The following is a 24,730-nucleotide window of genomic DNA, read 5'->3' as shown; positions in this document are numbered from 1 at the left end:
AAAGTCTGGTAACAGCAGGGATGAAGCTGTTTTGAATCTGATAGTGCATGTTCTAAGACCTCTGTACCTCCGGCCCAATGGAAGAAGTTGGAAGAGTGAATAACCCAGGTGGGATGGGTCTTTTATCATGCAGTCCACTTTCCCAAGGCAGCGGGAGGTGTAGACATCAATGGATGGGAGGTGGGTTTGCTTGATGGACAGGGCTGTGTTCACTCTCTAGTTTCTTACGGTCTTGGGCCGAACAGATGCCATACCAGGCTGTGATGCAGCCAGATAAAGTTGGTGAGAGTCAATATGGACATGCCGAATTCCCTTTGTTTCCCGAGGATGTATAGGCACTACTGCCCACGGTCCAGAGTCTGTTCAGGGAGGCTGGTGCTAAACCAGCTGCTGTTGGGGAGTTCTAGGATGTTGTCCCAGCGACAGTGAAGGAATGGCAATATATTTCACACTCAGGGTGGTGAGTGACTCAGAAGAGAACTTTCAGGTGGTGGCGTTCCCATGGGATTACTGCCCTTGTCCTCCCGGGTGGTACGGTTGCAGTTTTGGCTGTTGAAGGAACCTTGTTGCGTACCTGCAGTGAATCTTGTAGACCAGTGTTTCTCAAACATTTTGTTTCCCGGGATCCACTTTTGCCAGCTTGCCAATCTTGGGGCTCACGTCATGTTGGCTTCACTTTAATGTGACAGGTGAGCCTGCTTGGTCCTCACAATCTCACTCCAATTAGGTTTCATGTCTTGTAACCTGCCTACCCAGTTTCGTTCAATTTCCTGTTTACACAATTTAATGCTTCTTGTCTCCTACCTCTTCCACTGTCTATTGTTGCCATTGTGCCAACTCACCTTGAACCTCCATCCACTTGTCCTGGCCTCGGGCCTCTCCATTTGAACCATGAAATGAAAATCGCTTATTGTCACGAGTAGGCTTCAATGAAGTTACTGTGAAAAGCCCCTAGTCGCCACATTCCGGCGCCTGTCCGGGCAGGCTGGTACGGGAATCGAACCGTGCTGCTGGTCTGCTTGGTCTGCTTTAAAAGCCAACGATTTAGCTGAGTGAGACAAACCATCCCCTAGAAAGAAAATTGCTTATAGTCACAAGTAGCCTTCAAATGAAGTTACTGTGAAAAGCCCCTAGTCGCCACATTCCGGCGCCTGTTCAGGGAGGCTGGTACGTGAATTGAACCGTGCTGCTGGCCTGCCTTGTTCTGCTTTCAAAGCCAGCAATTTAGTCGTGTGTTAAACCATTCCCCAACATCATGACTGCCTCAACAACGCAGTCAGTCCTGCCCACGATCTGCACCATGTTTTCTATTCACTTCGAGGTTACAGATATTCTGGCTGTTATGCTAAAGAACCATCGCCGTTGATGTATGAATTTAGAATCTCACAGAATGATCTGCCTGCGGCTGGATATAGCACTTGGGGAGAATGGGATCTAAGGCTATGGGGAGAAAGCAGATTAGGCTATTTAGTTGGATGATCAGCCGTGATCGTGATGAATGTCGGAGCAGGCTCGAAGGGCCTCCTCCTGCTCCCATCTTCTATGGATCTATGCTATGTCATTTTCTTTCTGTTTTTTAATTTTTTGTTTCTCAAGCATGGCCTAAGAGTTTTGACATGGTGCTTGACTGTAGGTCAGACATTTCTTTTGACTATTAATGGAAATACATCTACATACATTGTACACTCTAATAGACACTTTACACACACTCCAAATGTGTGTATTGTGAGAGGATTCCATTAAAAGTTATGGGCTTAAATCCCGACCCAGTCCTATATCAACATTTTTTTGTCTTTCATTTATTCCACTCTTGCTTTTAATTGCAATTTACGGTTGTAAACAGAATGATATGGAACATGTTTTGGGGCTTGGCCAGAGAGAGATGTGCAGTTAGCAGAAAGCATTTGGAACCTGTTACGATAGTTTCCATGACAGCAGGACAGCGATAGAGTAAGGTGATTGTTCATCACCCATCCGACACTGCTCACATTTCTGAGAAATGATTTATCTGTCATCAACGATGTCCTGATTTTCTCTGCAACTTCATAAAATACTTTGAATCTTAATTCTGTCGGGTTTTTCAACACCCCTTAACACTCCAGCACATCGTCCCCATGCTCCTAGTCGAGGAATAGTCATTTAAACCTGCAGTTGTCACAAATTCAGTGTCTTGAACAGATTTCTGGCCCATTTCCCTGAATACAACCACTGCTTAACATTACAGATAGCTTAACAATTAAATGTGCTTTATATAGCAATCTTAGAACACCAGGTTAAAGTTCAACAGGTTTGTTTCAAACATTAGCTTTCAGATTTCACCTGAGGAAGGAGCAGTGCTCCGAAAGCTAGTGTTTGAAACAAACGTGTTGGACTTTAACCTGGTGTTGCAAGACTTCTTACTGTGCTCACCGCAGTCCAACTCCGGCATCTCCTCATTATATAGGAATGAATAGTCACTACCTGTTCCTCAATCTCGATCCTGCCACTCTTGCTGGGGTGATCCTATGTGGTGATAGGTGAAGCCAGGATTGGCGTTGGCTCTGACTGTCCTCTGGTTATATAAACTCTCATCATAAACCCAGACATGATTAATGGCCATTTGTGTGAATTGCTAGCAGGCAATCAACATACCTGACTTACATTGGATAACATTGGTTAAAACTCCAGCAAATGGATGAGTACTTGCAAAGTTATTCAAATCCCAGGTGTGCAGCTAAGTAGCTGCTAATTAATCACAGATCACAATGTGCATGGGGCAAATTTAAAATCCCAAAACAGCCACTCCATCTTTCAGATACAGTACTGTATTCCTGAGCTAGCAGGTCAGATGTTTGCTCATTTTAACATGTAGTGTACGGCTTTGCATTCTGAATTTGCCCGAGCTGTTGTGTTTATAAAGGCTCCCAGAACAGTCATCCATAAGTTTCTTAATACTTTTATTATGAGCTGTTCAAGCAATTGAAAGAAAGCGACCAAGATAGGGCTCTCATTACAAAATGATGCTGTATTTATAGTGATATGGTGAAAAGTTGTTCCTTTGTGCGAAAAAAGAGATTGAGAGATCGTGTTTATCATACTACTTGGAACATTAGCTGATGTTTGAGAACTTTATTGACACCAGCATAGGGGAGTTGTGCTATAAATGCAAACCTCGGCAAAGTTCATATGGTTCTTGTCTGTGGGTGGGAGATGAGGGCAGCCAGACTGAGCATGCTTTCTAATTCCATTTTTAACCCTGCCATACAGAGAATACAATTGACCTCCCCTGTGCTTCACCTAATAACCTTGCACATGTTGCCATGTTGGTCGTTCTTGGCTTTTAACCTCATCTGTGCCCCATTCCTAACTGCCATGGAACCCTGCGATTTAATTCTGTGTGGCTTCCCAGCATCAAAGCTTTTGACACAGGCAGCCTCCTATCCCTCAAACACAAAAAGATTTAAACAGCCCCTCGTTTCTCTTCCACAAGACTTTTATGATCCACCAGCACTAATTTACAGCATGCTTAGAACCCTCCAAATCTTAGAATAGCCCCTGATGCCTTCACTGCACCCCTCCGACCAGCAACATTTTGATGCCTTCGATTAGTATCACCCATTTGCCAATCTTGATGCCCTGTCCCACTGAATTTCTTTGTCTCCCCCCTTACAGATGAGAAGTTCTCTAGTACATTTAAGCAGTCCAAATTTCGACACGACAAACAGACCTTCGAAGAGGCCCTTGCAGCAGGGGACAACCTCACTGGGAATGGTCCAAGTGCCAAGGCTCAGGAACTCACAAAGCAGCAGGACATCTTGGGGAGCTCTGTGGCGAGGAAACGCAATGCTGATGCGCTTCTCTCACCTGAGGAGGAGGAATTCCCTGACCATCTGCTGCACCAGGATCAAGAACAAGCATTGGGTGCGTAAGTTTGCTACCTGAATCTGGGAACTGTATCGTGTTGCTGCATTTTGCTTTGATTTCTGCTCATAAATGGTTGAATTACAATCTTATGTGCAGGACTGGTCAGAATCACTCCGTAAGCTTTGAAATGAAAATGTATACTTCGCAGAATTAGTGCTCACAGCATAGAGCTCCGGGAATACAATCCAGTAATATGTGGGAAGAGATCAGTGAGTCGGGCAGGACCTTCTGTCATTGGAAATCCAGTAAGTGCACTGATCTTTGCCTGAACTCCTGGTGCTCCACGCTCCGCTCTGAGATGTCACATCCCTGACGCCAGCCCTCAATGCCATACCTTTTTATGATTTGGATTGGGAATGGGAGGGGAATGACATTTCTCAACAACCAGTGGGAAAATGTGTCCTTCCAAAATCAGTGGCCTACTACAGAAATGGTTCACATGCAAACGCAATTTAAAGGCTCTCTGGCCCGCTGTTTCATTGCTGATCACTCCCCTGTCAGCCATGGTTTCAGCTGACTTTGCATGAATTATTCCCTTGAAGGACGAGGGAGAGGTGAAGAGATTAAGATGTCTCCTTATGTGGTGCAGTGTTAAATTCTGCCCTGGGGTGTTTTTTGCTGCTTTGAAATTGCTACATAAATGTTTTATTCATTCATGGCATCGCTGGCTGTGCCAGCAGTTATTGCCCATCCCGAATTACCCTTCAACTGAATGACTCACTAGGCCATTTCGGGGGTCATTTAAGCGTCAACCACATTGCTGTGGATGTGGAGTTACTTGAAGGCCAGACCAGGTAAGAACGGCAGATTTCTTCCCTAAAGGACATTAGTGAACCAGATGGTTTTTACCACAATTGACAATGGTTTCATGGTCATCATTAGACTTCCCAATTCCAGATTTTTATAGAATTCAAATTCCACTGTCTGTCATGGTGGGACTCAAACCCATGTTGTATCACTGCACCGCTGCCCTCCCAGAATGGAAATTGTTGTTGCGGAAAGCGAAAAAACAACTTTCCTTGTTTTCGTACAAGAGAAACTTCACCTAGCTCATGGCAGTGCATGGTGCAACACTGCAGTGTAAATGCCCTCCCAAATACTGCAGTTTCCCAACAGCACAACCTTAAATCAGGTTTCAAACAAGTTTAACGCTTTGCCACATTCATCATACCTATTTTTAATTTTGCTTTGGGATGTAGCAGGATCGTTGTTGCATTATTCAACCACGGAACTCAGTTGAGGACCCAAATGTGTCGTTGAATTTGCCAATTCCTGGATATATCATTTGCTCGAGAACGGTAAACCCAGATCCACAAAAGCTGGAGTCAGCATGGTGTGAGCAGTGAGGTGGCAAAATGCTTCGCCGATCAGTCTGAGAATTTGAAGCTAATAATAAATATGGGGTACTGGCACTGCAGGCTTCTTCTCTCTCTCTCTCTCTTCTCCCCCCCGGACCGAGGGGGTAATTACATCTCTCTGTGTAGACCAGTCCCGTGGGCCAGGGTTGTGTGCATGTCGGGCGAGGAGTTGGATCAGGCTTCACAGTCTTGTAGTCGAGATTCTCATGTCTATGTCTGGGTTTACATGGAAAGAATGGTCACACTTGGTTGGGTGGTCTTTCTCCAATGAACTGTCACCGTGTCATGAATGACCTGCCTTTAGGAGAGTAAGTCAGATAGAGGGCTGATGAAAAGTGCCACATTGACGGCACAAGGTAGATTTGATGAAGAAGACCATTTGGCCCTCGAGGTCGTCTCCTTCCAGAATATCAACCCATCCATCTTTCCAGTTCAGTATATTGTTATCTCCTGAATAATCCCAGTGCCAAGGCCTTACCCACCTTTGCCTGTATAGCATCAGGGTCAGCACTCTCTGTCCCGCCCCGCCGCGCTACATTTCTGCCCCGGCCGGTGGGATTCTCTGTTAGGCAGGCCGGTCAATAGGGGTCAATGGGGTTTCCCATTGTGGGGCAGCCCTGGGCGGCGGCATAACGGAGAATCATGGCCCAGATTTTTTTTTATACTTGCTGTTCTGTGATAAGATTTTAGCATTAAGAAAGCTTTAATACGGACAGGAGCAGAAGGAGTAGTTGTGTATTTATAGGTTACAATAAAGTGCTGGAACTTGATTAACTTTTAATGAGTAGAGGTAAGCAAAAGGTTCAGTTGTGTACTGCATCTTATGACCTCAGGATGTCTCAAAATGCTTTGTTCAGTGAAATGCCTTGTCCAGTCAGAGTTGTACACAATAGGAAACAGCCAGATTAAAGCTAAGACAAGCTTCAGACCTCCGTGTGCATGTTTAAGGAGTGCCCCCAATTTCATACATCATTCTTTATGGATCATTGATATGTCGGAATTGTGTTCCTCAGTAACTTCAATTGCAGCAACTCCCAGGCACAAGAAGCCCAGGCTTGGTGCCATGAAGAGACTGGATTTCATGTCTCAGCTCCGCTCTGATGAACCGCCCCCGCTAGACGATGATATCACACCTCCCTCGTCACCTGAAGACCTCCCCGAGAGCCGACGCCCCAGGTAGGTTGTGAAGGAACGATTTGACTCTCTTTATTTCCCCCCCCCCACCTTGAAATTGGAGCTACTACATTCCATAATTCCCTGTCTTTGCAGTTAGATTGCATCATATTCTGATGTTTGTCTAGATTGTTTTATCACGTCAGCGATCTGCAATCTCTTCTGTTATCACCTCTTCGATAGAGTGACTATCTCCAAAACATTCACTAAATTTGATTGGGGCAGCAGGGTAGCATGGTGGTTAGCATAAATGCTTCACAGCTCCAGGGTCCCAGGTTCGATTCCCGGCTGGGTCACTGTCTGTGTGGAGTCTGCACGTCCTCCCCCTGTGTGCGTGGGTTTCCTCCGGGTGCTCCGGTTTCCTCCCACAGTCCAAAGATGTGCGGGTTAGGTGGATTGGCCATGCTAAATTGCCCGTAGTGTCCTAATAAAAGTAAGGTTAAGGGGAGGTTGGGTTATGGGTATAGGGTGGATACGTGGGTTTGAGTAGGGTGATCATGGCTCGGCACAACATTGAGGGCCGAAGGGCCTGTTCTGTGCTGTGCTGTACTGTTCTATGTTCTAACTCCTCAATAACATGCTCCCTTGTCAGAGTCAATGAGTTTTAACAGCATGGGAAGAGGCTCTTATGCCCATTGTGTCTGCACTGGCCATCAAATACCTCTCCACTCAACCCATTTTTCCAACAATGTGGCTCTTACCCTTGTATGCTAGCATTTCAACTGCTCATCTAATTATTTCTTAAATGTTGTAAGGGTTCCCGCCTCTACCACCCTTTCAGGCAGCGAGTTCCAAATTCCCACCACACTCTGAATGAAAAAGATTTTTCTTGCACCCCCTCTAAACCTCCTTCCTCTTATTATAATCTATGCCCCTCCGCTTATTGATCCTTCTGCTAAGGGGAAACATTCCTTCCTATCCACCTCATTGATGACACTCATAATTTTGTACAGGTCCCCATCTCTGTCTTCTCTGCTCCAAGGAAAGCAACCCCAGCCTATCCAGTCGGCTTTAAGCTGAAACGCTCCGGCCCATGGAACATCCTGGCGAATCTCCTCTTCACCCTCTAGTGCCATCGCATCCTTCCTGTAGTGTGGTGACCAGAACTACACAGTACTCCAGCTGTGGCCATACCACCTTGACCAGTCTCCCATGCAAGGTCTTGTCAAAAGCCTTACTAAAGTCCATGTAGGCTACATCAACTGCACCACCCTCATCTACCGAGTCGTCACCTCGGAAAATTCAGTCCAATTTGTAAGACATGATCTCCCTTTGACAAAGCCATGCTAACTATCCTTGATGTCTTCCCAAGTGGCGATTAATTCTGTCCCTCAGAATTATTTCCATTAGTTTCCCTACCACTGAAGTTTGATTCACCAGCCTGTAATTTCCTGGTTTATCCCTACCGCCCTTCTTGAATAATGATTCCACATTATATGTCCTCCAGTCCCCTGGCACCCTTCCTGTGGCTAGAGAAGATTTTAAAATTATTGTCAGAGCCTCTTCAATCTCTTCCCTTGCCTCTTGCAGCGACCTAGGATGCATCTTATCTAGGCCTGGGGATTTATCCACTTTTAAGCCTGCTAAAACCATTAATATCTCATTGCGCTCTGCACTAATTTGTTCAAGTACATCACTGGCCCCCTCCCTGATTTATGTACCTACATTGTCCTGCTCCATAGTGAATACAGTTGCAAAGTATTTGTTTACCTCGCCTACATCTTCTGACTCCACACAATTGCTACATTGGTCCCTAATGGATCCTACTCTATCCCAGGTCATCCTCTTGTCCTTAATATACTTAGAAAACACCTTTGTATATGCCTTTATTTTACCTGTCATTATTTTTTTCATGCCCCTCTTTGCTCTTCTCATTTATTTTTTAAATAACCACCTGCACTCTATACTCCTCTAGAGTTTCCACTATCTTGAGCCCTCCGTACCTGCCATAAGCCTCCCTTTTCTTCCTTATCCAACCCGAGAAGCCCTTTGAAATCCAGGGTTCTCTGGACTTAATGCTCCCATCGTTCTCCTTTACAAGAAAATGTTGGCCCGGTACGCTCTCCTTCCTCTTTGAATGAATCCTAGAATTGTCTCTCTATATTCTTCTGTATTCCGCCTCATCACGTCTCCACTAGTTTAGAAACTTGTTAATCTTTCCTTTTGGTGACATCATCGGATGACAACCTCACTGAGAAAATTACAATTGTCTGCCCCTCGGGAAGGAAATTGCCACCCATATCCGGCCTAGTATAGGTGAATTGTCCTTGGCAGGTGGTAAGCAAACCAAAAAGAGGGATAGACTTACTTGACCTCTCAAATCTGCACCTGTTGCAGATGCACCCTGTGCAACAATATTAGTAGCAGTGACCACTGCACTGTCCTGTTGGAGGTCCAGGCAGTAGTGTGGTAGTATTGCCGCTGCAATAGTAATCCAGAGACCCGGGTCACACTCCAGGGACTCTGATTCGAATCCTACCATAGCAGATGATGAAATTTGAATTAAAAATCTGGAATAAAAAGTCGAAAGGTGACCATGAGGCGATTGTCGTAAAAACCCATCTTGTTTACTGACTTTTAAAAGTTCTTTCTTCATTTATGGAAAATGGGGAGTCACTGGTTTAACCAGCATTTATTGCCCATCTCTAATTGCCCTTCAGAAGGTGGTGTGAGTGGCCTTGAACTGTTGCAGTCCTTCAAGTGTAGGTACACCTACTGTGCTGTGAGGGAGGGAGTTCCAGGATTTTTTTCCTAGCAACAGTGAAGGAGCGCGATATATTTCCAAGTCAGGGTGGTGACTGACTTGGAGGGGAACGTCCAGGTGGCGGGGTTCCCAGGTATCTGCTGCCCTTGTCCTTCTAGAGGTAGTGGTCGTGGGTTTGAACGGTGCAGACCCAGGAACCTTGGTGAGTTACTGCAGTGCATCTTGTAGGTGGTACATAAGGCTGTCACTGTTCGGCAGTGGTGGAGGGTTTGAATGTTTGTGGAAGGAGGAGCAATCAAGTGGGCTCTTGCGTGTTGTTGGAGCTGCACTCATCCAGGCAAGTGGAAAGTATTCCATTAATCTCCTGACTTGTGCAGTGTAGATGGTGGACAGGCTTTGGGGGGGGGGGGGGGGGAGGGAATCAGGAGGCGAGTTACGTGCCGTAGGATTGCCTGCCTTTCACCTGCTCTGGCAGCCACAGTATTAATGTGGCTAATCTAGTTCTGTTTCTGATCAATGGTAATCCCCAGGATGTTGATTGTGGGGGATTCAGCGATGGTAATGCCATTGAATGACAAGGGACGATGGTTAGACCCTCTCTTGTAGGAGATGGTCATTGCCTGGCACTTGTGTGGCACGAAGGTAACTTGGAAATTGTCCAGGTCTTGCTGAATTTGGGCATGGACTGCTTCGTCTTCTGAGGAGTCGCGAATGGTGCTGGGACAATCATCCCCACTTCCTTCTTTTTAATAAATTTTTAGAGTACCCAATTATTTTTTCCAATTAAGGGGCCAATCCACCTACCCTACACATCTTTGGGTTGTGCAAGTGAAATCCGTGCAGACATAGGGGTAGAATGTGCAAACTCCACAGTGACCCAGGAAACATCCCAACTTCTGACCATATGATGGAAGGCAGGTCATTGATGAAGCAGCTGAAAATAATTGTGCCTAGGACACTATCCTGAGGAACTCCAACAGTGATGTCCTGGAGCTGAGCAGATTGACCTCCAACCACCACAACCATCTTCCTTTGTGCCAAGTATGACTCCAACCAGTGGCGAGTTCTCTGCCTGATTTCCATTGACTCCAGTTTAGCAAGGGCTGCTTGATTCCATACTCGGTCAAATGCTGCCTTGATCTCAAGGGCAGTCACTCTGTCCTCACCTCTGGCATTCAGCTCTTTTGTCTATGTTTGAACCAGAGCTGTAATGAGGTCAGGAGCTGAGTGACCCTGGCGAAACCCAAGCTGAGCTTTGTTTTTGTGTTTAAACAAAGGAGATTACAAGGGGATGAGAGAAGAACTAGCTAAGGTAGACTGGGAGCTAAGACTTTATGGAGGAACAGTGGAGAACCTTCCAAGCGATTTTTCACAGTGCTCAGCAAAGGTTTATACCAACAAAAAGGAAGGACGGAAGAAAGAGGGAAAATCGACCGTGGATATCTAAGGAAATAAGGGAGAGTATCAAATTGAAGGAAAAAGCATATAAAGTGGCAAAGATTGCTGGGAGACTAGAGGACTGGGAAATCTTTAGGGGGCAACAGAAAGCTACTAAAAAAGCTATAAAGAAGAGTAAGATAGAGTATGAGAGTAACTTGCTCAGAATATAAAAACAGACAGTAAAAGTTTTTACAAATATATAAGACAAAAAAGAGTGGCTAAGGTAAATATTGGTCCTTTAGAGGATGAGAAGGGAGTTTTAATAATGGGAAATGAGGAAATGGCTGAGGAACTGAACAGGTTTTTTGGGTCGGTCTTCACAGTGGAAGACACAAATAACATGCCAGCGACTGACAGAAATGAGGCTATGACAGGTGAGGACCTTGAGAGGATTGTTATCATCTAGAACTTCTGTCTCTGCTTCAGCAATTCTGCCTCTGGAGCCTCCAAATACCTCCTGTCCACTGCAGAATCTCGTCCCCCAACCTTGTCATCTCTGCTGACTATTCCTTCTCACTATGTGCCCAGATGGATATGAACACCACCACCACTCTGCATGCCCCCCCCCCCCCCCCCCCCCCCAGACCCTTACTTGTATTGTTCAGTTCCACATACCCCCGGATGGCAGCCCTTACCTGCTCACCCACCGCCTCATCCACGAACAACCCTCCGTCCAGCCTCCACTGTGGGCTTTGCCTCCCCAAGTCCACCCAGTGAGGCGCGTGGTCTGAAATCATGATTGCTGAGTACCCCGAGTCCCACCATGAACCCATTCAGCCACCTGGATACCCTTGCCACTGCCGACCCCTCACCCAACCTTGGGCTCAACCGGTCCTAACCTGGTTCAATTACCTTGTTAAAATATCCCCCCCAAAATAATCAACCAGAGCAGTCCAGGTCCGGGATCTTCCCCAGCACCTACATCATAAACTAAATATCGTCCCAGTTTGGGGCATTAACATTAATCCAGACCACCGACATCCCCACCAGCTTCCCAGTCACCCTCATGAACCTCCCTCCCGAATCTGCCACAATGTTCCCCAGCTCAAACACAACCTCTTTATTTATCAGCACAGCCACCCCCCTTGTTTTCGTGTCCAGCCCCGAATGAAAGACTTTCCCGACCCACCCTTTCCTTTGCCTTGTCTGATTCCCGATGTTCAAGTGTGTTTCTTGCATAAAGGCCACGTCTGCCTTCAAGCACCTCAAGTGCGCGAGCACGAGACCGTTTGATTGGCCCATTCAGCCCCCTCACATTTCATGTGACTAACCTGGTCGTAGGCCCCCCACCCCACCAATCAACCATATCCTTTTTTGGGCCAGCCCCGGCCTCTGTCACGTGACCCTTCAGGCCCACCCTCAGATGGCAACTGTCACCACGCCTTTTCTTGCTGCGTAACAGCAAAAACACCTTTGTCAGCAGCCCCCCACCCGCCCTCCCCTGAATAAAACACCGACCCCAACGCCCTCTACTTCACTAACCACCTGCCATTCTCTTTCCCCCCCCACTGCGCTCCCATTAACTAGCCCACCCAACTAGCCTGCAAGCCACGGTCCAAGGCTCTTGAGCCTCCTACCCCCCCCCCCCCCCCCCCCCCCCCAATGAAAAAGTAAATATCTCCTCACACCTCCTCCAAAGTTAAGTGTCTTCTTTCTCCTGCCAGTCCATTGTCTCTTTAACATTCCATTGCCTTCTCTGGCGTCCCGAAATAACTATCTCGGCTGTTCAAAGTCACCCAGTGACTGACCAGGTACAACATCCTGAACTTCTCCCCTTTTTAAAAAAAAAAGGCAACTTCACCCGATGGAACCCAGCTCTCCCCTTCGGCTGGTCTGTGTCCAGGTACACCCGAAGCTCGTTCCCTTCCCAGGTGCATGTCCTCGTCTGCCTCGCCCTTCTCAATATCTCCTTCTTATCCAGGAATCAGTGGAGAAACACCACCATCACCCTCAGCGGCTTCCTCATCAACACCCTGTGCGTCCAGTCGACCTCCAAGGGCCAGTCAAAGGCCCCCTTCCCATCAACTTCTCCAGCATCTTGGCTACATACAAGCCAGCGTCTGCTCACTCGATGCCTTCAGGCATCCCCACGATTCTTAGATTGTGTCTCCTGGAGTGATTCTTGGGACTCAAGCCTCTGTTCCATATGGTCAATCCCCGCTTTTAATAGTTCCATCGCCTTGACTAGGTCTTCCTGGGCTTCCCTCCTCTGCCGGCTGAACCTCTCATTGAAGAAGTCCACCAGCTATTCTGTTGACCACTGGGCATGCAGGGCTGACCCTTTACCCTCTGCCATTTTGACGTTGCTCCAACTGCTCCCTTCTTCTCTACCCACGTCTGGGAGAATAGTCTCTCCCTAGCCCCACCAGTGGAGTTTAATTTTCTTCAGTCACCCCTGCACTTTTTTTTCCGCCCAACAAATGGAGGGGAAAAGTTCCAAAAAAGCCACCTCTAGCAGGAGCTGCTAAATGTGCGACCACTCACTCCATGGCCGCCACCGGAAGTCCCCTCGAACTCGCTCTCTAACAGCACTATAGGTGTGCTTACATCACGCAGACTGCAATGGTTCAAAATGGAAGCTGCTCCCTCAGTGACATATAGAGATGGGTGATGAATACCGGCCTTGCCAGTGGCATTCGTGAGTGAAGAAGAAAAATCTTGGCTCTGAATGTGTGTGTATGACCTGGGCAGGTGGGTAAGGGAAAACAGTCAGGGAGCCATTCCACTCTCTGCCGCCTAATTCCGTACCTAGTACGTTTTTCTAGAAGTGATATCAGGCAATTAATAGCTGGATGTATCATCGGTGAGATAAGCATCGGGATGATGTTGTAAGAGGTTGTTTCTTTCCATTTTTGAGTCCAATGTTGCTGTGAAACCAAATGTAGAACTAAATTTAGTTTGTCTCATGCATTTGATTGCTTTGCAAGCTAATGTTTCTGACTCCCCATCTGAGCTGGGCTCTTGTCAGTTACCCTGGCTCCTTCACTACAAATTACTGCCACTCCAGAATCTGGCAGGACCAGGCAGTTTCTTCCTCTGTGGCAGAATTGTAAAAAAAATTGTCTCTCTTTGGGGTGGTAACAATGGTACCATTAATGACGAGCACCTCGCAGTAGGTCAGCTCCATGTGTTCAGAGTTTCTTAAAGGGTTATGCTGAGATCTTTCTCCTTGGTGCTCCGTGAATTGTCTGTCTCGCTGGAGGAGTAGAGTGGTGCATTGACTTGTCTAACTTTGAGGAACCTCTCATTGGTGGAGCCACTATTGCTGGAATAAGATATTAAACTTCACAAATGAACTGGAATGCTGGCATGTATGAATTGGATGACAAAATGTATGTACTTTCATGCAAGCTGACAACCATCAACACCTCCATCAACTCCTGGCCTGTTGCTAAATTATCAGACTGCTTTTCCGACATCCAGTACTGGATAAGCAGAAAATGTCTTCAACTAAATATTGGGAAGACTGAAGCCATTGTTTTCTGTTCCCACTCCAACCATTGTTCCCCACCATCCCTCTCCCTATTAACAGTCTGAGATTGAGTCACTCTGTTGCAACCTTGATGTCACGTTTGATTCCAAAACAAGTTTTTAACCTCAAATTTACGATGATTGCCCAGTTCCACCTCGTAACATCATCTGATCTTGCTCTGTGTCTGTTCAGCTGCCATAGTTATATTGAGACTCCACTATTCCAATGAAATCCTGGCTATTCTCCTACATTCTGTCCTCTGTAAATTTGAGGACATCCAAAACTGGCCGTACCTTAACTTGCAACAAGTCCCATTCCCCTATCACACCCTGTACTTGTTCATCTTGTCATAAACCATCCTCATAGAACATAACAGCGCAGTACAGGCCCTTTGGCCCTCGATGTTGCGCCGACCTGTGAAACCCCTCTAAAGCCCTCTACGCTATTCCCTTATCATCCATATGCCTATCCAATGACCATTTGAATGCGTTTAGTGTTGGCGAGTCCACTACTGTTGCAGGCAGGGCATTCCACGCCCTTACTACTCTCTGAGTAAAGAATCTACCTCTGACATCTGTCCTATATCTATCTCCCCTCAATTTAAAGCTATGTCCCCTCATGCTAGACATCACCATCCGAGGAAAAAGGCTCTCACTGTCCACCCTACCTAATCCTCGGATCATCTTGTATGTCTCAATTAAGTCACCTCTTAACCTTCTCTCTAACGAAAACAGCCTCAAGTCCTTTAGCCTTTCCTCATAAGATCTTCCCTCCATACCAGGCAACATTCTTGTAAATCTCCTCTGCACCCTTTCCAATGCTTCCACATCCTTCCTATAATGTGGCGACCAGAAGTGCACGCAATACTCCAAACGCGGCCGCACCAGAGTTTTGTACAACTGCAACATGACCTCATGGCTCCGAAACTCAATTCCTCTACCAATAAAAGTTAACACACCGTATGCCTTCTTAACAACCCTCTCCACCTGGGGTGGCAAGTTTAAGGGATCTATGGACATGGACACCGAGATCTCTCTGCTCGTCCACACTACCAAGAATCTTACCATTAGCCCGGTACTCTGTCTTCCTGTTATTCCTTCCAAAATGAATCACCTCACACTTTTCTGCATTAAACTCCATTTGCCACCTGTCAGCCCAGCTCTGCAGCTTATCTATGTCCCTCTGTAACTTGTAACATCCTTCTGCACAGTCCACAACTCCACCGACTTTAGTGTCATCTGCAAATTTACTCACCCATCCTTCTACGCCTGCCTCCAGGTCATTTATAAAAATGACAAAGAGCAGCGACCCCAAAACAGATCTTTGTGGTACACCACTAGTAACTGGACACCAGTCAGAACATTTTTCATCAACCACCACCCTCTGTATTTTCTGCAATAGCCTACCGTGGGGAACCTTATCAAACGCTTTACTGAAATCCATATACACCACATCAACTGCTTTACCCTCATCCACCTGTTTGGTCACCTTCTCGAAGAACTCAATGAGGTTTGTGAGGCACGACCTACCCTTCACAAAACCATGTTGACTATCTCTAATCAAATTATTCCTTTCCAGATGATTATACATCCTATCTCTTATAAACCTTTCCAAGACTTCCCACAACAGAAGTAAGGCTCACTGGTCTATAGTTACCGGGGTTATCTCTACTCCCCTTCTTGAACAAGGGGACAACATTTGCTAACCTCCAGTCTTCGGGTACTATTCCTGTGGACAAAGATGACTTAAAGATCAAAGCCAAAGGCTCCTCCCTAGCTTCCCAGAGAATCCTAGGATAAATCCCATCCGGCCCAGGGGACTTATCTATTTTCACACTTTCCAGAATCGCTAGCACCTCCTCCTTATGAACCTCAAGCCCTTCTAGTCTAGTAGCCTGTATCTCAGTATTCTCCTTGACAACATTGTCTTTTTCCTGTGTGAATACAGACGAAAAATACTCATTTAGCACCTCTCCTATCTCCTTGGACTCCACGCACAACTTCCCACTACTGTCCTTGACTGGCCCTACTCTTAGCTTAGTCATTCTTTTATTCCTGACATACCTATAGAAAGCTTTAAGGTTATCTTTGATCCTACCTGCCAAAGACTTCTCATGTCCTCGCCTGGCTCTTCTTAGCTCTCTCTTTAGAGCCTTCCTAGCTAACTTGTAACTCTCAAGCGCCCTAACTGCACCATCACGCCTCATCTTCACGTAAGCCTCCTTCTTCCTCTTGACAAGTGTTTCAACTGCTTTAGTAACCCATGGTTCCCTCGCTCGACCACTTCCTCCCTACCTAACAGATACATACTTATCAAGGACACGCAGTAGCTGTTCCTTGAACATGCTCCACATCTCATTATGCCTTTTGAATGCTAGCTACTGCTGTCACTTGGCAAATTTTTACTTGTTGCTGGGCAGACTCCTGACACCTGTTGCTAGGCAGATTGCATCATGTCTTGTTACATTCGTGTTCCTGCTATTACTTGGCAGATTTCTACCTGTTGCTGGGCAGATCCATTAAACTTCTTATCCTTCTGTTTTGGTCTCACCCCTCCCTATCTCTAATTCTAACTTCATATGCATCCACAATTTTAATAGCTCCAACGTTGGTGGTCGTGCCTTCAGGCGATCAACGAGGCGAAGGCTACAACATCTGCCTCTGCACCCGTTTCCAACCCTGGCTGAACCGACACCCCAAATATAGCCTCCCGGGGGTCCAGTTTCACGTGCACCACTTTAGAAATTATCCTATAAACCTCCTTCCAGTAATCCTCTATCTTGGGACAGGACCAATTCATACCAACGTGGTTAGCCACCCCCCGTGCGCAGGCGCGCAACGTTCAAACACAACTTCTACTCCTTCAAAGAATCGGCTCATCCTCGCCCTCGTGAGGTGCGCTCTGTATACCACCTTCAGCTGTATCAGCCCCAATCTCGCGCACGAGGTGGAGGCATTCACTCTCTGGAGCACCTCACACCAGAATCCCTCCTCCATATCCTCTCTCAACTCTTCCTCCCACTTTGCTTTGATCATTTCCAGCGGTGCCTCCTCCTCCTCCTCCTCCAAAATAGCTCCGTAGACTGCTGACACAACCCCCTTCTTCAGTCCCCACTCTCTCTCTTTCTCTCCCCCCACCACCACCGTCTGTAGAGACGCTTTTGACACCTCACCCGTACAATTGAAACCTACATATTCCTTAATTACCGTTTCAATTTTGTCACCGAACACTTGGTCCCCAAAAAGTCCCACATCTAATTTCCACCCCGGCCTCTGCGCTACCCCCTTCTCCAGCACCATATCCACCCAATGCGGAGCATGATCTGACACTGCAATTGCCGAGTATTCCGACCCCTTAACCCAAACCAACTTCCCCACCACGAAAAAGTCGATCTGTGAATATACCTTGTGGACTGCTGAGAAAAACGAGTACTCCCGCTCCCTCGGGTGCAGAAACCTCCAAGGGTCCACCCCTCCCATTTCCACCATTAGCCCAGCTAACGCCTTCACCCCCCCTGATGGGGCCAGCGAGCACGGCCGTGAATACCCTACATCTTGGACCAAGCATTTTGTCATCTGGCTTAATGTCTCCCTGAGAGTCTTGGTTTCACACTTTATTTTATAATGCTTCTGTGAAGCACACCGTGGGATGTTTCATTACATTAAAGGCAGCATACCGTATAGATTGTTGTTGAAGGCCTTTGGGACGTGTTAACATGATAATACTATGTATAAGTTTACAAATTGCACAAATCTTTACAATCACCTAACTTTTCAGAAGTCCAAAGACATCCGAACAGGACATGCCTGACATAAGTGGCTTGGCCCCCATAGAAGAGATTCCCTCGCGGGAGGTACAGAAGCGAGTTCTGAAAAGACCTCCAGTTTTGGAAGATTACATCAACGTAACGTCATCTGATGGGACGCGTGTTTACCTGGTCCTGCAGGATGAAGATGCGAGACCAGGGTTGAAGGTGAAGGCACTGAATTGCCCACGAGCAGCTCTTTTGTGAAATCCAATTACTTTATTTTCGAATGTTTTTCTGTTTTTGCTTTTTCTGATAAACAGTGTAAAATTCTAGGTGTATTCAGACTTATTATCCAGGGAGCTGTGGTTTTCGTATAATCAGAAGAAGCATTTCCTTCGTCAATTGCCCCCAGAATCACCCACCCAAAATCGCCCCTCCCCTGGTCTGGCGCTCAACCTCTATTAAATGTAAATCCAAAGAACCACGAGCATTAAATCAGGTTTTGAATGTTGACTGGTTTAGAAACATAGAAAATAAAAACAGGAGAGGACATTCGGCCCTTCGAGTATGCTCAGTCATTCATTATTATCATGGCTGATCATCAAGTTCTATACCCTGATCCCACCTTCCATCCATATCCCTTGAGCCCCAAGTGCCAAATCTAATTCCATCTTGAAATTACACAACGCTTTGGCCTCTACTACTACCTGTGGTAGCAAATTCCACAGATTCCCCACTCTTTGGTGAAGAGATTTCTCCTCACCCCAGTCCTAAAAGGTTTACCCGTTATCCTCAACTATGACCCCTAGTTCTGGACTCCCCCACCATCGGGAACATTCATTCTGAATCTACCCTGTCTAATCCTGTTCGAATTTTGTAAGTTTCCTTAGATCCTCTCTCACTCTTCTAAATTCCCTTCTCACTCTTCTAAACTCCAATGAATATAATCCCATCCGACCAGTCTCTCCTTGTATGACAGTCCTGCCATCCCAGGAATCAGCCTGGTAAACCTTTGCTGTATTCCCTCCATAGCAAGAACATCCTTCCTCAGATAAGGACACCAAAACAGCACACAATACTCCAGGTGTGGCTTCACCAATGCCCTATGCAATTGTAGTAAAACGGGTGGCACGATGGCTCAGTGGTTAACACTGCTGCTTCACGGCGCCGTGGACCCGGGTTCGATCCTTGCCCCGGGTCACTGCCATATGGAATTTGCACATTCTCCCCATGTCTGCATCGGTCTCACCCCCACAATCTGAAAAGATATACAGGGTAGGTGAATTGACCATGCTAAAATTGCCCCTTAATTGAGGGGGGGGGGAATTATTGGGTACTATTTTTTTTAAAAACACAATTGCAGTAAAACATCGCTATTCCTGTACTCAAATCCTCTCACTATGAAAGCAAACATGCCATTTGCCTCCTTTATTGCCTGCTGTACCTGTGCGCTTACTTTCAGCGAGGACACCGAGGTCTCGCTAAGTATCCACCCCTCTCAATTTACACCCATTCAAATAATAATCTGCCTTCCTATTTTTGCTTCCGTAGTTTATAACCTCACGTTTATCTGCATTATACTGCACCTGGCGTTCATATACCTACCCACCCACTCACTCAGCCTGTCCAAATCCTGCTGAAGCATCTGCATCCTCCTCACAGCTCACCCTCCCACCCAACTTTGTATCTTCTGCAAATTTGGAGATATTGCATTTAGTTCCCTCATCCAAATCAAAACTATATAATGTGAACAGTTGGGGTCCAAGCACAAATCCCTGTGGTACCCCACTAGCACTGCCTGCCAATCGGAAAAAGACCCATTTATTCCAACTTTTGCTTCCTGTCTGCTAACCAGCTTTCTATCCAATTCAAGGCACTACCCATAATCCCATCCGCTTTAACTTTACATATTAATCAGCTCTGTCGGACCTTGTTGAAAGCCTTCTGAAAGTCTAAATGAACTACTTCCACCAGTTCTCCCTGGTCAACTCTACTCGTTACATCATCAAAGAATTCTGATAAATTTGTCACGCATGATTTTCCTTTCCTAAATCCATTCTGACTTTGTCTGATTACACCACTGCTTTGCAAATGCTTGCTTTAAAAACCTTGATAATGGATTCCAGCAACTTCCCCCACGACTGACGTTAGGCTCACTGGACTATAGTTCCCTGTTTTCTCTCTACCTCCGTTTTTGAATAGCAGGGTTACATTTGCTACCCCCCAATCTGTAGGAACCATTCCAGAGTCCAAAGAATTTGGGAAAATGACCACCAAATGGACCTACTATTCTAGGGCCACTTCCTTAAGTACTCTGGCATGAAGATTATCGGGCCCTGGAGATTTGTCCGCCTTCAATCCCATTAATTTCCCCAAAACCATTTCTTTACTAATACTAATTTCCTTCAGCTCCTCACTAAAACTGGTTCTCAGAACTTCTGGTACATTATTCATGTCTTCCTTTGTGAAGCAAAGTACAAAATTACTTCAGCCATTTCTTTGTTCCCTGTGATGAAATCCCCCGTTCTGACTGTAAGTGGCCTACATTCGTTTTTCTCAATCTTTTTCTCTTTACATACCTCTAGAAACTTACATACCTTTCGAAACTTTTGCAGTCAGTTTTTATGTTCCCCATTTCTGAGCTTTAAAATTCTATAAACTCGTGTAGTTTTTATGTCTTGACTTAAAATGCTGCACTGACATAGCAATGTTTTATATTCTTAGTTAGATGTTCGACGTTGGAATGGACAAAAGCAACTGCATTTGCTGGGAGTACCATTCTCCTATCTGAAGGAACAAGTTGCTGAAGAGGTAACAGGTGGATTAGTACTTTGTTAGTGCAGGAAATCTGAATTTATGCGATTTGCCAGCACTAATGCATATAGAATGCTGTAACATTGGTGCACGTTTAGAAGCATTAAGAGTACTTCTGATGGGCAAGGCTAGTGATGGGGTTTGGGATGTAGTGTGACATCCTGCAATCAATCCTTCGGCTCCTACACTCACTACGTGACAGCAGTGAAAATTGTTTTTGTGTGATGTCTGAGCATGTTCCCTACTCCCTCACTGAACTGAGCAGTTGAATGTTGTGCTGATAACGAACAAATCTCTCCTTAGTTTTGTCACGCTTTTACATAATTATACTGCTGCTCATATTGAAGCATGTGGAGGTTAGCTGCCAGCTAATATGATAGTATAACAGTTTGGAAATGTACTTGAATGTGTAGGGGGTGCCCTCCATTTAGTGTTGACTGCATCTGGTCTCTTGCATTACTGTGATGCAGATGATATGGGAAGATTTCTTCTGTGCACTGTAGGGTATGCCACAAACCCCTCTGTTATAAGGAGGTTTACTGTTTCATTACACACACGCACACATGTGTATTAAGAATGCCAGCTCTTCTTGTCCACCCTCTGGACTCTAGACCCCCACACTGCGCCTGTAGTTTCACACCTTTTGTTTGTCTGACATTGGATTTGGGTATGCTGCAAATTTCCCCAGTTAGACATTGAGAAAAACGTAACCATTCCCTTTGATTTTTAGCACCAATTTCGCTACCCCACCACCCTCTCCTTATGCACTGTCCAACATTGAACCAAACAGCTCACAAGATTGGCATCCTATTCAACCCTGGGCTGAGCTTCCTGCCCTATATCCCTTCACCATAAAGACCATCTACCTTTCACCTCCGTAACATCGTCAGCTTTTGTCACCTCCGGACATGGCTGTTCCAGTGCTCTCATGGTCAACCTCGACCGTCCATAAACTTCTCATCCAAAATTCTGCTGCTCGTATCCCAGTCTGCATCAATCCCACTCTCCCTGTCCCACTAATCCTGCCGACCAACATCGATTTCCAACTTAGCAACGCCTAAATTAAAAATTCTCTTACGCGTCCTTTCATGATCATGCGCTTTCCTAACTCCACGGCGTCCTCCAGCTCAACTCCTCTGTACATCCATCCCTGGTTCCTCAAAGATCCCCTCCTCCTCTCGCCCAATATTGTGCCTTCAGCCGTGTGAACCCTACACTCTCAAATTCCTTCTGTTAAGTCCCTCCAACTCCCCCTCTTCCCTGCCAACCCTCCTTTAAATCGCAACCTATCCTGTATCTGACCAGGTTTTGTTCAGAGCTCTTTATACCTGTTACTTTGGCTTGTTCATTTCTGCCGTGCGTTTTGGGATATTTTTTATGTTGAAGACACTACATCAATGCAAACTGTTGCCTGACCATTGCCTAATATTTCCAGAAACACATCCTCTTCAAGGTCCATTTCTGTAATTGTATTAGTTCCCAGTGATTATTCCTGCATTATTATGTAGTAGAACAAAAGGCATAAACTCTTTCAGTGGGGAGATCAATAAAACAGGCAGTCTATATTTGCCAATATCAATGATCTTTTTAAAAAAGGCTTAAACAGTGAAGTGGGAATTCGACTGTGTTATACCAAAAATAATAACTGCATTGAAAGTTCCTCTGTCAGTCAGTCTCTGTGGTAAGCATTTATGGCCCGCACATGAAAGCTTCCACGTGCACAGTCTCTGCCTGCAGGTGACACTGTTGCAGAGCCTTTTCATTGGAACAGTTTATATGGAACTTGTCAGCATGTGTTTCCTCACCAAAAGAACACTGGGTGACTTCATAACTGTTTGTTGTGGCTCTTTTCACATCGTTGAATGTTGAAAATGGGCTCATTCTACACAATCGGAATAAATTTACACTGAAATAAGTGGCCATTTTTGTACATTTACAAAGAAAATCATTACTTGTGCCTCGATCGTTGAGTGATTCATCTAGTGTGACGTTCAACATTTATGAGCAAGTTTCCCTGCCACATCTCTGTCCCAACTGCTCATTTCCTATCTATTCCCTCATTCCTCTGCCCCCTTCTTTCTTCAACATCCTCCACTTCCCTCTTGGGTGCCTTTCACTTTCCTCTCTAGCTTCCCGGTTGCCCTCACCCCCTATCTTGCCTTCACTGTCACATGTTCACCCCCCTTCTCAGCCCTTGCTACCCCATCTCCTTCTTCTTGCTGCCCTCCCCCTCCTGCTCGTCTTCTGGTGTTTAACTGAGTTTGGTGGTGAGCTGTCATTTGAGTTACTATATATGTGTTTTCTGTTCCTCCTTGTGTCTAAAATGTTCCCTTTTATTATTCTGTGTTTATCTAGTGCCGTAGACAGGTGATTGAAGAATCCCAGAAGTTGAGTGAAATGCTAAATAGGTAAGTCTGGGGGCTGTAACCTGGGGCCACCTAAAGGAGATTAGACCAGTTGCAGGAGGGCTCTGCTTTTATTACGAGCCCAGTGTTAAAGCTTTGAGATTAAAAAGAAAACCGAGAATTCTGTAAGCCTGCAAGCAACACAAATTGTTGGGTCAGTTGGTATCAGAAGTGAAAGTTTTTGGTTGTGGATCCTTTGTATTAATGGTGTCTTGGGTAATGTGCAAGAGCATGGCTAGGGCTCTGGAACTGTGCCTCAATAAGAGAATCACTTCCTTCGGGAGAGCAGAAAATTGGAGAGAACTAAAACGGGCTGGTTTCCCTGGGTAACTGTGCTGACAACTGTTGGAACTTCTTGAGGATCAATCTGGAATGTAGCAAGAAAGATTACAGCAATAAAAGTAAAATACTGCAGATGCTGGATATCTGAAGTAAGAACAGGAAATGCCAGATAAACTCAGCATTTTTGGTGTGAGAAAGAGTTAACGATTCAAGTCTGTATGACTCTTCATCAGCTCTATGGATTACACTACTCAACCCTCAAGCTCACTCCACATGTGCATTTTATTTTGTATGATGAACTTTCGAATAAAATTTCTCGTTCACCAGTTTGAACCCCTGTCCTGTTATCCCTGTATTGTTCCTTGTGTCCGAATAAAGCTCGTAGTCTTACAGCTGAAGTAGATGCTTTATTTCTGAATTTGTTCTCTTTCCAGCTCTTGGACTATGTTACATCTGAGCTGCATGTCTGTGTCCTGCTCACCAGCTGCTGTTCCTGTCAAGAGAGAGAGGCTACTTCCTGTTTGCCTATGTGTATATATATATATATATCTGGTGCTCCCTCTAGTGGTACTTAATTGTAGTGTATTTACCTTAACCCCAGATGCAGATCACTACAATCCCCAGTTCAGTTTAAAGTATTCCTCTGTTAATTGGCTGACCAAATTATTTCCTCTGTCTTGCCCAAGCAACCAAAATGGAAGCGACTCCGAGTTCCCATCCTGCCACAACACACAATAACCCCTACCTCCCACCATCCAACTAAACAAAATACACTTCTTTTTGTTTTTGTTTTAATGTTCGGATAGGTCATTGTAATTGGGGAATTCTGGATAATTCGAGTTACCTGTTTGAAATGTGAGGCAACAGTGCTAACCACTGCCACTGTGCCAACTTGTCAGTGGTGTGTGCAACTGGGGAACCCCAGTAGCCAGACAGACAGACTAAAACCACGATTGTTCAGTTGGCAATGTGTGTGTAACATGCAATTCTGTAACTAAATACACAATTATGAAAATTAGCTCCAATTGTGTCGCTCACCAACTAGCTTTCTGGAATAGAAGGGCTATAAATTTGATTTGAGATTGCTAATTTCTAAGATCCTTTTCCTTACCTCTTTTACAACAATTTATATTTCTATAACCTCTTTAATGTCATGAAATATCCCAAAGGGCTTTGCATCATGAAATAAAGTGAGATAATGAGAAATTGGGTCAGATGACCAAAAGCTTAGGTGGCACAGTGGTTAGCACTGATGTCTCTCGGTGTAAAGGATCTGGGTTCAATCCCGGCCCCGAGTCAACGTCTGTGTGGAGTTTGCACATTCTCCCTGTGTCTGCGTGGGTCTCACCTCCACAACCCAAAGATGTGCAGGGTAGGTGGATTGGCCACGTTAAATTTCCCCTTAATTGGAAAAAATGAATTGGGTACTCT

The 24,730-nt window shown here is 45.6% G+C and overlaps 1 protein-coding gene across 1 annotated transcript in view; it reads left to right on the top strand.

Moving 5' to 3' along the window:
• The window catches only part of chtf18 (CTF18, chromosome transmission fidelity factor 18 homolog (S. cerevisiae)), a 137,537-nt gene that overhangs the window by 11,636 nt on the left and 101,171 nt on the right, over positions 1-24,730 (top strand). Inside the window, exons 2-6 of the mRNA XM_038819546.1 lie at positions 3,652-3,900; positions 6,275-6,437; positions 17,828-18,023; positions 20,523-20,609; positions 22,968-23,020. Of these exons, the coding sequence (XP_038675474.1) occupies positions 3,652-3,900; positions 6,275-6,437; positions 17,828-18,023; positions 20,523-20,609; positions 22,968-23,020 (748 nt within the window). The remainder of the gene's footprint in view (positions 1-3,651; positions 3,901-6,274; positions 6,438-17,827; positions 18,024-20,522; positions 20,610-22,967; positions 23,021-24,730) is intronic.

The sequence above is a fragment of the Scyliorhinus canicula genome, chromosome 15 (assembly GCF_902713615.1).
Source record: "Scyliorhinus canicula chromosome 15, sScyCan1.1, whole genome shotgun sequence".
Lineage (NCBI taxonomy): Eukaryota > Metazoa > Chordata > Chondrichthyes > Carcharhiniformes > Scyliorhinidae > Scyliorhinus > Scyliorhinus canicula.
This window is presented reverse-complemented; position numbering and strand designations above follow the sequence as displayed.